This window comes from Agelaius tricolor, unplaced genomic scaffold, assembly GCF_023055355.1.
Source record: "Agelaius tricolor isolate 1412-34295 unplaced genomic scaffold, bAgeTri1.0.p SCAF_5, whole genome shotgun sequence".
NCBI lineage: Eukaryota > Metazoa > Chordata > Aves > Passeriformes > Icteridae > Agelaius > Agelaius tricolor.
The window spans coordinates 49,917,444-49,933,767 of NW_027269265.1; the positions used below are offsets into that span (position 1 = coordinate 49,917,444).

The 16,324-nt window shown below is 35.4% G+C and overlaps 1 protein-coding gene across 16 annotated transcripts in view; it reads left to right on the plus strand.

The window, feature by feature from the left end:
- The window catches only part of SOX6 (SRY-box transcription factor 6), a 370,607-nt gene that overhangs the window by 186,723 nt on the left and 167,560 nt on the right, over positions 1–16,324 (plus strand). For all 16 annotated transcript variants that reach the window (XM_071427882.1, XM_071427878.1, XM_071427887.1 and 13 more), the window contains one exon: positions 12,095–12,184. In XM_071427882.1, the coding sequence (XP_071283983.1) occupies positions 12,095–12,184 (90 nt within the window). The remainder of the gene's footprint in view (positions 1–12,094; positions 12,185–16,324) is intronic.

The following is a 16,324-nucleotide window of genomic DNA, read 5'->3' on the forward strand; positions in this document are numbered from 1 at the left end:
GTTTATGGTGTTTAATTTTTTGCTTCTTCTTTGGGGACAAAAATGATTTTCTGCTGTGGAACTGTGTCAATTAGTGCAGAGCAGTGTGACAATGCTTGCTCTAAGCAAAGAGGGAATCTTATAGAAATCTGTAGGGGAAAATTTATACATGGGGGTGTCCAGATTTGCTCTGTTGGGAGAGCAAAAGGGAGATATTCTGTTTTGCTGCACCAGGACAGGGTGCAACATGCACTGCTTTATTATCCTTAATGCTTTTATTTGCTGAAGTCCAGTGTGCTGGAACTATTTCACGTTCACTCTGTCTTTAATTTGGAGTGATCAGTAAACCCTTCAAAGTGGTGTTGTTTCCAAATCTGGCTACTAAATCTAATTTGTAAAAGTCTGTGTATATAACCACAGGTTTTAACCGGTTTCAAATCTTTAATTTTGCACTTTGTCTGCATAATTGGTGAAAGCATTCTTCAGCTGCCCACCAAAACTTAAAACATTTTAAAATAAAACCAATTTTTGTTTCCATGTAGATAAGTATAATTTTCTTATATGAATAAGCAATGGTTTTTCCTGAAGAAGAATTCTAATTCATCTAGTTCACCAACAGGATGATCCTCCATGAATGTGAGACTATCCAATAACTTGTATGTTCTTACTGGTCAGCCTGAGGTTTTGGTGTCTATTAATTGCTTATTATTCAAGCTGTGCTTAGAAGACGTGGGTATTACACGATTGGTTAGAGTGTTGTGGTTTTTTTTGGGTTTTTTTCCCCCTAGAATACTCAGTAAATGTGCTACAAACAAATTATCTTCTCAAAATCTTTGTTAAGAGGAAGAAAATGTAGTCAGGATGCCAACTTCACAGGTGTGAGACCAAGAATACAACTTTAAAATGTCATTGATTTCTTGGTTGTTCAGCTTGAGGTGCTTAGGCCCTGATTCTTTTCCAGGGGACCTAACTTTGTGCAGCAGTTTATATATAGTTATATATATTATAGCCTCAATCTTTACATTTACTTTACATTGACACAGCTGCAGCTGTGAATGTTCAGCAGTTCCTCAAATAAAGCCCCAAGTTTTTTTAAATTGAGCTCCCAGAAAATGCAACTGCGACCCATCATTTCTCCTTTTGCAGTTCTCTCCCTCATTCATTTAGTTTCTTTGAACTTTTGTAATGACACATAGCCAATGACTGCATGGGCAGCAGCCTCATTTGCTCTGCAGTTCCACTTTCTGCTTTCATCTGGGATTATCCCATATGCTGAATATAGCAAGAATAGCATACGAAAATTGTGTACATTTAAAAAAGTATTTAAAGAATACATCATAATGTACACAGGCGCTGAATTAGGATTTCCTGGGGAACGTTAATTCTAAGATTTCCATATCTTTCCATTACTTGACTTTAAAAAATTAATAATGTTCTTTTATAGGAATAAAAAGGATGGTTAATTTTCTCCTCTGTGTATTTAGGGAAATGAAAATGCGAGAATATTATTCTTGAAGATATTAGTGCCTTCTTTTCTAAAATCTTTTCACAGCTATTATTCTAGGAATATATAGCCATGGCAGTACTAGGTTAATGCTTGAACTCCATGATCTTAGAGATCTTTTCCAACCTAAATGGTTCTTAAATCTATGGCAGGAACTGGTGCTTGTGAGATCTGTAAACCTTTTAAAGCTCTGTTTGTTGGCATTAGCTCAGGAAATTCTTGCTTGATCTGTATTTATGCTTATATAGAATATGATAATTTGTTTAAGTCTAAATTTTAGTAGTAAAAAAGAACCGATTTTGTCAGTATATTTTAGTGTCCTGGAAAAGCTTGCATCATGTGCCATAGAGACCTTCAGAAATGGCAAATAGAGAGGAGATTCTAGCTATTGTTTTCATTCCTCTGCATCCCTGTTTGAAGTAATTTCAAATCAAGAGCATATTATTTTGCTTGCTTTGTATTATACTTTTGCATACAAAAACGCTTAAGGATTTCTCATGAAAAATTCTTTTTGTTATACAATTGTTTTAATTTCAGAATATTTTATGTACGAGCTGAGTTAAGATTTTTATGCACAATATTAAGAAGCCTTCAAATAATTAAACAGATGTTTATTACTGCATTATTAGGGTAATGAGTAGAACATGATTTGGGGGAACAAAATAGAGGTCTTTTGAATCATTCAGGTTTTGTTCATAAGTCATCTGGTGTCACAAATTTTGCAAGGAACATTAATCAGTTTAATAGAAACTGATTTTCCTTGCTTTTCAGGAAGTCCCCTCACTCCCATTCCCTCAATACTCTGAAACTAACCTGGTGTGAAGGAGCCTCCACACTTTTGCTTTTTTGTACTACCTTTTGTTTAAGATGTTTTTAGTCCTCAAAACTTTGCCTAGTATTTTCATATTAATTTTATAGAACTTCTACCCTGTTAAAAGATACAATGCTTAGTTGGTGTTGCACCTGGCAGGAGAAAGCACAAATAGACATTTGTGTTATTGCTCTACCAGAGAATTTCTTGAGTTGAGATGGGACCCTCTGCTTGCTTCAGCTTGGTGCAGGAAGAGTTGTGCAATGTTAAGAGAAAAGAAAATCTGCCCCTCTGTCCTTAGTAGAGTGTCTGAGTTTAGTACAAAGCTGGACACAGACTGGCATTCAATCTGCAACTTCTTGAGCTGCTAGGGAAATTAATTTTTAAAAGAGAGATGCCCCATGTCCAGAAAGCATATGGTACATGATTTTTTCCAGAGCAGTTTAACAAAGAAACATTTGGATATTGAACTCTTAATATTTATTTGAGTAATAAGGAGAAGAATGTCACATCAATTCAGAAGTGTTTGAGAAGAGTGGATGCCAAGGATAAAAGTGAATTGTTTAGGGTTATAAAAAGGCTGTAACAAGGTACAGAGGTATGAGATTATGAGAAAGAATAATTAGGATAAATATTGGGAGAAATTTCAATTCTATTGAAGACTAAGTAGGCTGTGATGGAGCTATGCTGGTGAGTTCTAGCTAAGATATTGGCTCAGTCTGTTCTTTTCCACTGGGGTGGGGGGGAAAGAGAGAAGATCTAGAGCTGTTCAAAAAGAAAGATGTGAGGATGTGGAGGCAAAGAAAATAACGAAAATTGAGATCTGCTTCCATTAGCATGACTTTGTTCTTTCACAAAATAACAAATATTGCAAATCCTATCAATTTCATTAATTTGCTAGGATGCACGTATCAAGAGACAGGAAAATAAGTGTATCATTCTCCTTTTTCATATCAGTTTATATAGTCTTTTTACCAGGGATTGCAAGCACAGGGGGCTCCCCTGTTCCTGTCTATCCCTGATTGTTGTTGTTTAAAGCCTAAAGTGAATTTCTCTTGCCCCTGTTACATGTTCACTTGGAAAGTAAATAGAGGTGAAGATACTTAGAGGCTAGGTGAATACATGTAGTACTCTGTATACTATAATTGTAATGCAAATAAGGGAATAACTTCAGTGAATACAGCCAATCTAACAGTAAAATATAGCTTATCATGGACTGGAGATTTTAAGTGGAGGAATGAAATGTACACGTAATTTTAATAGACTTAAAAGATATTTCTCTTGTACTAATATGCCAAAACATTGCATCCAAGCAATTACACTGACACTTGAGAAAGCTTCTTTTGACATACAGAGTGTATTGTCTAGTGCAGTGTTCATGAAATTAACATTTTCCTGAAGTAATCATATACAATTAAGTGACCAAATAGTTCTGAGGCAATACAACTGTATTCCACAGGAACTAAATATATTTCTTCACACTGATCCTGCATGTTTTAGTTGAGCAGTCATTAGCATGTTTATAATGGTTCTAATTTAGCACAACATTTTCTGAATTTCATCCTTGAGTCATTTACAAATTGTTCATATTGAGTAAACAAAGGAAACAGATTGCATTTTATACTTAGTAATTTATCTGAAAGAAGAGGGGAGGGTTAATTGTCTGAAAGTTTTGCTCTGTTTGGGGAAGTGATTCTAGTCTTGCCTTGCTTGGCACACAATGCCTTTTTCCCTCTGTTCTAGGGGGAAAAGGAAAAAAAAAAAGAATGGAGGAGGGAGTAAAATGAAAAATTAGGAGCAGGACAAGATTTGCCACTCCCAAAGGGGGAGTGTGGAGCAGAACTGGAGCTGGCACGAGATTATCTAAAACAGTTGGTGCATTCCTTAATGATCAAGTGCTTGAGAAGTCCAGCTCTCTCTCACAGAGCATCTGTGTTGATGTTTATATCAGTGCCCTGCTGTATGGGAAAAGCATGCTTTCTCTTGTTGCTTTTCTAAAAATAGTATGGCATATAGCATTGTATGAGTTATTTTAAGAGAACAAAAACATTTACGAGGTTAAAGGTCCTGCTTTTTAATAAATAAATAAAAATAAAAGGTCAGGACTGTATCTCGGGCTGTTCTTTCCGTGAAATTCAAACTTCTTTTTTATCTGGAGTTTTGCACTGAGCAGAATTCTTTGCACTAGAGAATTCCTGATGAAACAAACCATTTTAGGCAGAATTGGGAGAAATTCAGACTCTACAGTTTTTCCCACTAGCTGCATCATAAAAAGCAGGTCTGGAAATCACCCCCAGCTAAATTCCAGTGTTTCTGTTTAGAATGTCTGTTGTTTCATGCAAGATCTAGACCATTCAAGTAGTGCAAATGAATTCAGAGGAAAACCAGAACATTTTAATGCCTAATTATTTTTAGTGATCTTGGAGAGTTTTAATTAAAAGTTAAGAGACCTCTCCAAGCTCTTACAGTTCTAATTTTATCATATTGTGGAAATCTTGTCACTATGAAAAAATGTGCAGCAATTGGCAGATCTGCCTGGTTCCCTGTCCTAAACAAAATGATGTGTTTGGTAGGCAGATCTCAGTTGCATTTCCATCATTGATCTTGCAAGAAAACATCCACTGTGAGCTGACTGCCTTTTGCATATAATTGTATTTAGGGAGTGTTCTTTGCCTTATTTTGTTTTTGTTTGGTTGGGTTTTGTTTGGTTTGGGTTTTTTTTTCTTTTTTTTCTCCCTTTTTAAAATTTTTTTTAAACTTCCTATAGGGAAGAGTCAATGTGAGAGGAGGGAGTGAATGACTGGCCAGGATTATTTGTTTCCTTAACATCCCAAGCAAGATACAGAATTTAGGAAAGATTTTATTTTATTTGTAGTTTGCAATTAAAAAAGGCAAAAGGAATTAGCATATTTTCCTGTTGTAAATGTCATGTTGCTCATTTTTGTGATGTGATTGTATTTTTTGCTTTTCAAGAACTTGAATTTGGAGAGCTTATTAAATTGAGAAACTCTTGAGAAGTTGGCCAAAGAGATCACTTCGCTGGCTAACAATGTGTCAAAATGCCTTATATTTTAATTTTCTGTTGGACCATGGCAATTAATTATGGTACAAGCATGGCACAGAAATTGAGAGGGATGAGATGAGATTCCCCTGACCTGCTGCTCCACTGACAGCAAGATTGAAGCCAAGCTGCTTATGAGCAAGAGGCAGTGGCAGTACATTGCAGATATGGATGTTAAGCCTTCAGGCTGATTTTTGATTAGTTTTGTATTGTTGCTGTGTCCTTTGCTTTTATTTAAAGTTTATTGAGATAGAAAAGGATAATTTGTGTTTGAAAGAAGAAAAAAAGGAACTATGGCAACAAAAAAAAAATCTATTTTAGTAATGTTACACGAACGTTACATCTTTGGATTAAAACAGAATACATATACCATTAGCAGTTAAGTTTTAATAGTCATGGTTAAACTACATTTTATTTTTCAAGTAGTGAATGAAAACATGAAGTCTTTAATTTAATTTTGAATTGTTAGAAGATTATAAAATTATGTTCTTTCAAAGTGAATTAAATTAACCTTTTGCTTTTCTCTTTGATATGAAATGTTAGAGTTTGCATATAATATTAAAATACATACCATGAAGCATGAAAATTAGGAAATATTTTTATGATTTCATTCTCTGCTAGGTGGTTCTTTACCTCAAGGAAGTCTGATTGGCAGTGAAGTCACAAAAGACACATAAGCAAGCTGTTGCCATGTACTCAGAGAGGGATCTGTTAACTAAAGATCCCAACACAGGTATTTTAAAGGTCATCACAGATTTTTAAAAAACATACTCAATTTTCTGAATATTTCACCATTTTAATGACTGGATCTAATAATAGCAACAAAGGACCTGCTGTTTTAGTTTAATTGTATGTAACAAAGATTGACTAGAGTAAATCTAAATTCTGCTTGACTATTATTCAGAAACATTTAATTTAGGTTTTTCAACTCAGAAGAGGATTTAATATTCTGTGAAGAATATTGAAACAAATCTTCCTCTTTTAGATCTGTGATGTATTTTGTTATTATTTTAGGTGTCATATCCTTAGTTTCACCCACTTGAAAAAAACACATTTGCACTTGAAGCAAGGGCTGAGATGTGCAAAGGTGCAAGAAGAAGCAGGCCAAAAATAGTAGTTACTGTAATGTTAATTTGCAGCTTAGTTGGTTTTTGGGGAAAAAGCAGGTTTTCTGTAGAAGGAATCAAGTGCAATAGGCCTAGTAAGCACACAAATGTCTGTCACAAGGAGTTCATAATCTTATTTAACATTCTTTCAAAGAAAAAACCCACACAATACTTATTCTCAAACAAATATTTCATAGATGCTGACAGGCTAATTCCACTTGTGCTGTTTTTCTTATACAGACTTGAATGAGGCATGTGAACTCATTTGACAAAGGCTGGTCCAAAGGACACCTTTTCTCCCATGGAGCTGAAGGCAAATAAAATGTAATGAAAGTAGCTTGGGGAATATAGAACACTAGAGATGAAGGAACTGACAAATTGATATTTAGTCCCAAACTCTGCTCAAATGTAATATTATTATGTTTAACAATATCTACTAAATTTTAATAGGGTATAATATATACTTAGTCCTGAAATAGAGATGAAGTTGCCTTTAGTTCTGTAGTATCATTCTTCTAAAATGCAGAAAATAACTTTATCCTCCTCCTCCTACTGTGGATCTGATCATGTTTTAGGGCAATTTCTCTTGCAGCATGCCTGATTTCTCTGCTAAATCCTCTCCCTTGTCTTTCCCAGTGCCTCTTTCCTTGAGATGTAACAATTCAGATGCACGTAGAAATATGTCACCTATACCTCTATACCTTTGATTGCATTATATTTCCGTATTGTTTATGAACTTGCTGTGCATTTGCAATCATTATTAATAAATCAATGTGCTTTTGTCTTCTGTCACAAAGTAATGTGTGGATTCAAAAAGAATTGTATGCAAAGCAAGTCATGTTTTAGAACTCATATCATTAATAATTATCTGTTTGCAGTATTGTTACAACATGTTTTGAGGGAAGCTTATTATAAAAGAAATAACAAGGCACTGAACAGTAGAAAGAATAAGACAGTTCAGTTGATCACTGGTATAGGTGTTATAAATATGCCAGTCTGTACTATAGTGTTTTATTAAGTCTCAAAAAGTCAAAGCTGATTTGAAATAATAATGTCTGACAGTCAGTGCTTTGAAGTTTTGCTGCTGCACTCTCACATTTAGGTTTTCTTTTATGTATGACTTTACCATAAAAAAACAAAAACTCACACATGGCATGAACGTCCTTTTTTTTTTTTTTTTTTTTTTTTTAATCTGTATTTCAAAGAAAGTAATAGGAGGCTACTTTTAGTGAATTAAGAGGGGGGAAAAAAAGGAACAAGCCCCCAAAATCAATGAGGATATGTCCAGGCCACTGCCAGGTCATACAGTATTCATGTAAGCTATGGCTGGGGTGAGGAACTTGTTGAAGAATGTAAAAGTGAAATTAGAAGGGAAAAAAAACCCAGAACTGAAAAAGGGGGGGAATAAGGATGAGACAAGAGGCAAAAGCTAGCCCTGATTCAAACAAGATGACTTTCATTCAGTCAGAAGAACTTGAGAGCTTGGCTGTGATAGCTAACACGCTGGCTCTTCATCACCGGCCGTGCAACAAAGAGCTGGATTCCATCCATTCCATGACTGATTGATTACCCAACGGACAAATGTTAATTCTTTTCATCGATGCTTTGTCATTGTGAAGAGATCCTTTTCATCTAACACCTAGGGTTTTTTCCCCTCAGCTTTTTTTTTCCCCATCCCGATTATATATATCTTTTAACATCCTCTTCTCATTCACCTTTGCAAAACTGTCATGTCTAACAAGATTCTCACAGTACTTTAAACTCCTTTAGTTTACAATTAAAATTGCTAACTAAGTATGTAACAAACCGTGATATTAAATAATACTCAAAGATTTAATTTAGTCATCATAATTATACTTAACCTGTTTGCTGTCCTTGAAGGAAATTTTTTCCTAGTTCACAAGGGAAGAATATAAAGGAAGAGGAGCTGTGTGTTTTTTAATAGAATCAATTGCTCCAGTGCAACTTCACGAGTTTGATCTTACATGTGCCAGTAGAAAATATGCTACTGTGCAGCATAAGCCTGACTGTGGTTTATAAAGTCAGTGAGAAGAGCTAAAAATGTATAAATGCTAATTTCTTTCATTGCTTCTTTTATAATTGTCTTCAGCAAGAATACCCCTGAATTTTGAAAATGTCGGGATGCACAAGGCTTTGGAATGGTGCTGAAGCAGTGCAGGGAGAGTGATGCAGTGCAGATGTGAATTCAGGCTCCTTCCTTCACTGCTCAGTGCTGGATTCCAAGTCGATGTTTTGTTTCTATAATGAATCAAATCAGAAAATGAATCAATATGGATGAAGACATTTTACTGATGTCAGAAGATATCTCTGTAGATTTTATATGTCTGTAAAAATTACTTTTCAGTACAGAAAGGAGAAAAATCCCTTTCTGATTCGCAAACCTTTTCAAAATGTGTGTTTGTGAGCACGGAACACAGAACTTGAAGGGAGTCACGCCTTTCAAGTATAAGCCTTTGCATTCAGTTTTGGGTCTAATGTGGAGAACCTCCAGAGGGCTTTAACCCCATATCATTATTTTCAAATTGAAAAATTATGCAGAACAAATATGGTAATTGAAAATTTACAGGATTTTCACAGCGCTACTTTTACAATAGTGTAAAAAATTTTATTAAAAGGCTCATTGTGTAATCATTTTTGTTATCCTCTCAATAGCAAAATACAGTAGCTATAAATTATGTGGTCAGATCCAGGACACAGAATTTGAATGAGATAGGGGTGTTAAAAGAGCTCTTTCTTAAGGAATTTTAGTCATTTGTAGAGAAAAATTCTAACTAGCAATATGATTATATCAAAAAGGCACACAAATAGAACTGTTTTCCAATCTAGCTCTTTCCTAGTCTGCCTTTAGAAATACATTTTTTGTCCTTACATAATATAAGAACACTACAGATAAGCATGGGTGTTCTTAGGAACAGTGAGAGAAAAAATAAAACAAGTGCTTTGGAGGAAAGTGTTTTATAAATTTCAGTAATATGCTAGTTATTTCTTTTTTTTTTCCTTTTTTATTGAATTTTTTTTCTTTGTGTGAATTAAGGAAAACATCTTAGTTAAAAGCAGTAGAATACATAACTTAAAGCAAACATAAAAATAAAATTCTAAAGCTTTTTTTTCCAGGGATGAGGGGTCTGAAATTTTGGCAGGGGAGAAACACAGAAACCTCTTTTTAACTAATCATGATATCACAAAAAAGGACAAATTATAATGTTCTATTGATAATTGATGGTTATTTCTTGATTCTCCTATTATCAGGCCAGAACTCATAAAAGTAATAAGTGCCTGTTATTGTTAAAAGTAAATTGTTATTATATAACTAGTATTTTAACACTGCCTATTGCAACTTACAGCTCCTTAATTTTGTCTCTTTCATAGAAAGATATAATTAGTAAATAAATTAGCTTTTCTGCTGAAATATTACTTCAAAAATATTTATGAGCTGTGTTGTCTTTCCATGGAGGCTTGCATGGTGAAAATGTGTTGCAATTAAAACCTGATCTTTGATCTCTTGGTAGTTACAGTTTGGTTTGCTTTCAATTGGTTTTTGTTTTGTTTGGAGTTTTTGTTTGTTTATGTCAAATGAGTTATACTAATGAATTTTTAGGCTGAAATGACTTGTACCCTAACATATGATTGGCCATATGACTATTTCCTTCCTTAGACTTCTCCCTAAGTCTTTAACTCCTCCTTTTGTGACCTCTTTGAATGTCTCTCCTCCCTCTGAGTATTTTTGGAATCGTCTGAAGAGGAACAAACTGTTACCCGTTGCAATGATATGATCTGTGTTGCCATTCTTAAATCTGGGCAATTTGCTTTTGCTTTCACATGTGTGAGTGCTTCTGCTGGGACTACTGAAATGAGAATTTAAGCTGTGATTTGACCTTAATTGGTCAGTAATTTAGTGGAAGACTGAATTGTGCTTTCTCATACAACTCACTGTTAATTCGTGACTGGAGTAGGACCAGTAAAAAAATAATTAAAATTTGAAATATTATTAGCTACTTAGAAAGCATTGTGCAAATTGGTCTTCTCAAACAAGTGGCCCCTTGCTATGAGAGTTTCTAGGAAGAGAAGGTGTGTGTCTGTTTCCCAAGGAGCACTGTGCTCAGCACTGCCCAGGGTGATGCGTGGTCTTACAAGGAAGGCCCTTTGCTACACTTGGTTTTTGGAAGAGAATTACAAGTAAGTTTTGATATTTTGCAAACTGGCCCTAAGGGTTTTCAAGGAGTTTAGCACAGACATTGTTGGTCAGTCTGCCTACAGGTGAAAGCATGCACACAAAGTTTAATAGAGATTTTATTATTACTAGCTGGGAAGGAAAAAATAAGTGTTGAGTTAAATAAGTGTTGAGTTGTTTGTGACATTTTCTTGATAATTGTTTAGAAATCTGAATTGTGTTTCTTAAAAATCATAAAAACCCACATCACATCAACAGAATCATATAATGGCCTGGGTTGGAAGGGACTTTAAAGATAACTTTATTCCAGCCCCCTGCCATGGGCAGGGATGCCTTCCACTATCCCAGGCTGCTCAGAGCCCATCCAGCCTGGCCTTGGATACTGCCAGGGATGGGGCATCCACAGCTGCTCTGGGCAACCTGTGCCAGTGCCTCACCACCCTCACAGTAAACAATTTTCGCCTAATATCTACTCTAAACCTACTCTCAGTCTGAAGCCATTCCCCCTTGAGCTGTCACTACATTCTCTTGTAAATAGTCCATTTTTCCTGTAGGCTCCCTCCAGGAGAATTTGCAGTCTTGTAGGCTCCCTTCATGAGAATTTCTGTCTTAAAAATCACCTTTTCTAGGTATCTGCAAGGTTATCTATAATTTAGATATCAGAGCCAATTAGTTTAATTTAGGGACTGAAAAAATCCTTTAGACTTTATTGGAGTCTGTTATGTTCAATATAAAATTTTGTAGTGGGATTAGGGTCAGATCATAGGGAGCTTACTAGGGCCAATCTTTTACTTTCTCCAAAGTGTAATGACTTCAGTGACAGTTTTGCCTCCAGAAGGCCTCCCAGGCTGGGGCAAAGCCTTGAAATGCATTCTGAAGTTGATATGATGAAATCCTATCTTCTAATCATTGCATGTTGTTTATAGCCTACTGAGAAAATTTCTGATACTGTGAACATCGAATATGTAGAGTGCTTTCATGAATTCCATGGAGACATTATATGAATAACTTTTGCATTGACATGGGTATAAAAATGGGTTTCAGATGTCACTGTGTGCCAAATTTCCAAAAAAAGCTACTAAATCTTCATGTATAATTTCGAGTGTACAATCATTCTCAAATGAAAAAGACAGAATTCGTATATACGTTGGCAATCTATGCATGTAAATTGGCAGTTAGCATGCATAAATCCTCAACGAAGTTTTTCTTTCAATTAGACCCTTGTTAAATCCATAGTAACTCCATTAACCCCAGGGGAATTACTTTGGATTTAAAATGCAGTTAAATAAGAACTCAGTGTGGCTGCAAGTTCTTTTCCTTTCTAAGCTATGGTTCGACTGGTACTGGGAGAACAATCTTAAAATGAAGGTGGCACCTGTTTTCCTGTAAGAATGTGTTTCATAATTCTATTATTTTTTCTTTTTTTTTTTTTTTTTAATAGATTCATCCTGTATGGAAAAGCTACTTTCTAAAGACTGGAAGGAGAAGATGGAAAAATTAAACACAAGTGATCTCCTTGGAGAAATTAAAGGTATCTCACTAGATCAAATTTTAAATGTTTGCATATATTTTAAGAAAGGGATTGGGGATTTTTTGAAATTTAAGAAAAAATAATAGAAATAGCTGTCATGACTAGAGGGTGCCATTCTTTCTAGGCAACTCACCCTGGGTTTTAATGTTTATCTTAGAAATGACTGATGAGTGTGCAAAAAAATGGAGTATGTCACAATCAGTTATAGGCAGTATCAGGGATGTTATCACAAAACACCAGGTTAGTTACATTAGTTCACTGACATCAGCCATATATCTCTGAGCAGAGGAAGAGGAAGAAATGTAGAGTTACCAGTACTTGGTACTGCTTCTTCCCAGTTGCACAAACTGTTTGTAGAAATAGCCTTCAGATTGTAAAGGGTGGTAATTGTGCCATTGCTATTCTAAATCTTTGATTAAAAAAAAAAAGGGTTTCTATTAATCCCCTTATGCAGAGAAAGAGCAAGTCTGGCTACAATTTGGGACTTACTGAAATCAGTGCAAAATTTATTGTATATGTGGGCAGTAATTTCCAGTATTCTCATTACTTCTTGAGCCAGCATCCTAGGAAAAGTGAAATTCTCTTGGCAATTAAGTAATAGGTAGAAAACTTGAAGTGTTTTTCTCCACCCATCAATTCTTCCATGCATTTTCCTAGTGAGAAGAAAATCAGTGTTATTGATTAAGCAACAAATTTAACATGTGCTTTTTTTTGTGCTGTGAGTTGAGAAGGGGTCATAAGGCATGTTTGTGGAGTACACAAAATACCTAAGATTTATTTCTCTTCATTTATATAATTTTGTTAAACTGCAACTACAAAGGTGTGGAAACAAAGAGTCATGTTCATCATATTAATAACTCTTTTCTTTAAAATTCTTTAATGTAAATATATATATATATATTCTATTTGATGAAAATTGATGCTTAGGGATTTAAATTTCCACTGGGGAAATTCAGGATAGCTCAATTTTTTTTTTTATTATACAAGAAGATGAAAGATTGGCTCTTTTTAATAAGTAAGTTATAATTGGTTCCTTCAGGACCAAAAATCTGTTGGATTCTCCTGATTTTTCTGGTAGAGTTATGACAATACATATATGTTAGGCAGGTAAGAAATCCCATAGTAATATCAGTGACAGAAACATAGCATACAATTTTGCAGGAATGTGCTAAAATTGACTGCAATAAAATCCCCCAAAAAATTATGTCTTGAAATCACAATCTATTTAAAGCCATATTGTCTGTTAATAGTGTGGAAAACATTGAATGCTAGTTGAATTATTATTGTCTATTAATTGCAAAATATAGCTGCTTAGTCCTTAAATAGAAACTACTTGAATGCTATTAGCGAATCAAATTTAAAAGAGGTGGCATCTCTAACAATGCAGAATAATGTTCTTTATTCTTTTATATGGCACAAAATGCTTTCTAATGACATCTCATTTATTGAAAAAGAAAGGTTTGTTTTTCTGGATTTGTGTTGTTCTCCTATTTTCTTAGCATATATGTTCTCTGCAGAGTGGGTGGGTAGAGTTCTTGCCTCTCATCCTTTTCTCATCTCCCTACAAAGCACTCTCACTCAGATTTGGAAGAATTCCCAACTACCTTTTCCAGGGCAATAGCCTATTAGGTGTGTAAAAAAGATCATCTGATTGGGCTCAGCAGATTTATGTGTTGCCAGTCCCTCGGTTAGTCTCCACAGCCCATTTCCTGAGTAACCTGTCCTTAAGTTGTCGTAATATCTGCAATATTCATCCATGCTGCTCGTTGGCTTCCAGCAAGATGCAAAGCTGAATCTTCGCTACTGCAGCTGCATTTAATTTTTTAAAAATAGAACCAACATGGAAGACAAAAAATGGTTGCTGTTATGTTGTGGTTTACACTTCAAACCTCTTGACAAAGGCATTAGTATTGTTTTATAGAAGAAGAAAACTAGGTGCAGGGTTACATAGCTGGAGTAGGAACAGGTCTGAAGTTGGAATCCTTTCCTTTGGGCTCCCAAATCCATGACCTAACCACTGTCTGCAGGCTGGCTACCTCTGAGCCAATAAAACCACTCTTAACCCAAGAGTCTGCTGTTAACTCCTATCGGCATTTGTGTACCTTAAATCAGCCCAAAAAGGAAAAAAAAATTAAAATATCCACTAACAAATAACAGTCTAGCACGTGGCATCTTGAAAATCTGATTGCATGAAGGAAACAAAGCAAAGTAGGGAAGCATACTTTAAAATAAATCCTTTCATTGTTCAAGGTGGTAGAATCCACAGTCATGAAGTTCATTTTCATGGTGATGATTGAATTCCCAGCAAGGTAACTGACAGGGCATTCTGGGATCTGAAAAAACTGCATTTGAAAATTTATTGTCTTTGGGAGGTCAAATATATTTTTCCTCAATTTCCATTAGATTCTAAATAATTTTATTGAATTGAACTTCTGCAGAATTTCTGCTCATATTACTGAGAGTCTGACTTAGAGACATGAAGTGATGCAGTAAAAATAAATAAATGAGTTCATTAAAGAAAAAAAAAAAGTTGAGCATAAGAAAGGAAGGTGTGGTCCTGTGAGGAACTGCTCTTTGCACTGACTGTTACTGGGAGTTGTTTATTTTAGAGAGAAGGCGTTCTTCTCACTAAGGATAACCTGAGCACATATTCTTCCTCTGTGTCTGCACAACCACAGCCCTCCCCCTTCAGTGAAAGACTAGCATCTTGGTTGTGGGAAGGCAGTTCACTAAGAATCAGTGCCAGAAAAAAGGATGAAAGCAGGAAAAAAAAATGTATCACTGACACAAACTGTTTCTATTCATGTTTGGGAAGCACACAGACAAGAAGAAAAGATAATTGGCTGAGAGAAACAAATAGAAATGGTATTTTCTTGCTTTACCTTCTATATTTAGAACACAATAGTGTTAATCAAGATATAATTATAAACTATATCTATTAATTCAGACAATAGAGGCCAATACAAAAGTAACAAACAGTGAATAATTCTTTTTTTCTCGGTGTGGGATTGTTCCTGTTCACAATTACTCTTGCATAGTGTGCCTCACTTATAAAATTGCTTTTTCTGAGTTTCTTTATTAGGATTTCAGTTATTGATAATGGTCCAGATTCTTCCTTGAATTCCAGCCAAACAAGCCATCGACTTCAGGGAGGTTGCATGAAACTGGGGAGAATCTGGCAGAATGCTTTCTAGCCAAATTCCAGTGGTTAAATAAGTCTGCTTGTTCATTTGATATGTTTATAAATGAAACACATAGGTCAAGTTTTCAAAGGTCTCTGAAGCAGTTGACCTGAGTTAAATGCCTTGCTCACCTGGAAAAAAAACCCCCAGAGCTGTCTGTGCAAATCATTTGATTGTATGCTATTTGCCAGGGAGGGCATGCAAATAGATTTATTTAAGGTATACAAGCAATTTGTTAGGCTTACATCTGGCTTTTGCAGTATTTGGTTTCTTTCGTATAAAAATTAGGATCAGGAAATACTTTTCATTCTAATTGTTGTTATTACGTATTTGAATAAACAGAGTGAAGCAGGGCTCTTTTCTTTATTTCCAGATATTTGGGTGCACAGAGCTCTGTCCTCACCCTCCCTCACTGCATGTATTTCTGTTGCTTGGTTATCTAGGTTTTCTTCAGCAGCCACAGCTAGGCAGAGTAGCATCATTTATCACTATACAGAGTCTGTTTTAAGTTTTCTGTTTCTGTTCCAAATATAAATCTCTGGAATAGCACGGTCTTGCATGCATCAGGCAGTTGTCCTACTGAAATAGCCCTCAATGGTCTTTCTCAGCATGCAGAGGCTTTGAAGATCAAATAAGAAAGGTCAGTCTTTAAGTAACTTAAGCAATGATGTTATTGTGGAAGGGTCAGAATTGGCCCAGCAGCCTCAGAGGAGAGTGACTCCTGGGTCAGCAGCTCCTGTGCTGCAGGTTAGTCCTGTGCCTTCCATTGGTGCTGTTTACAACTGGAACTCTCTATATTTATAGGCATTGTGACTTGAATGTCACATGCTGTCTTTGTACAGTAGGCTCTATTTTGGGGAGGTGAGTGATTGATGTCCATGGCTTTATCCAACACAGAAGGCTGTTTCTATTATGCTTCCCATGCTTATCCCATCTCCTTTTATATTTTCTGCTTTAC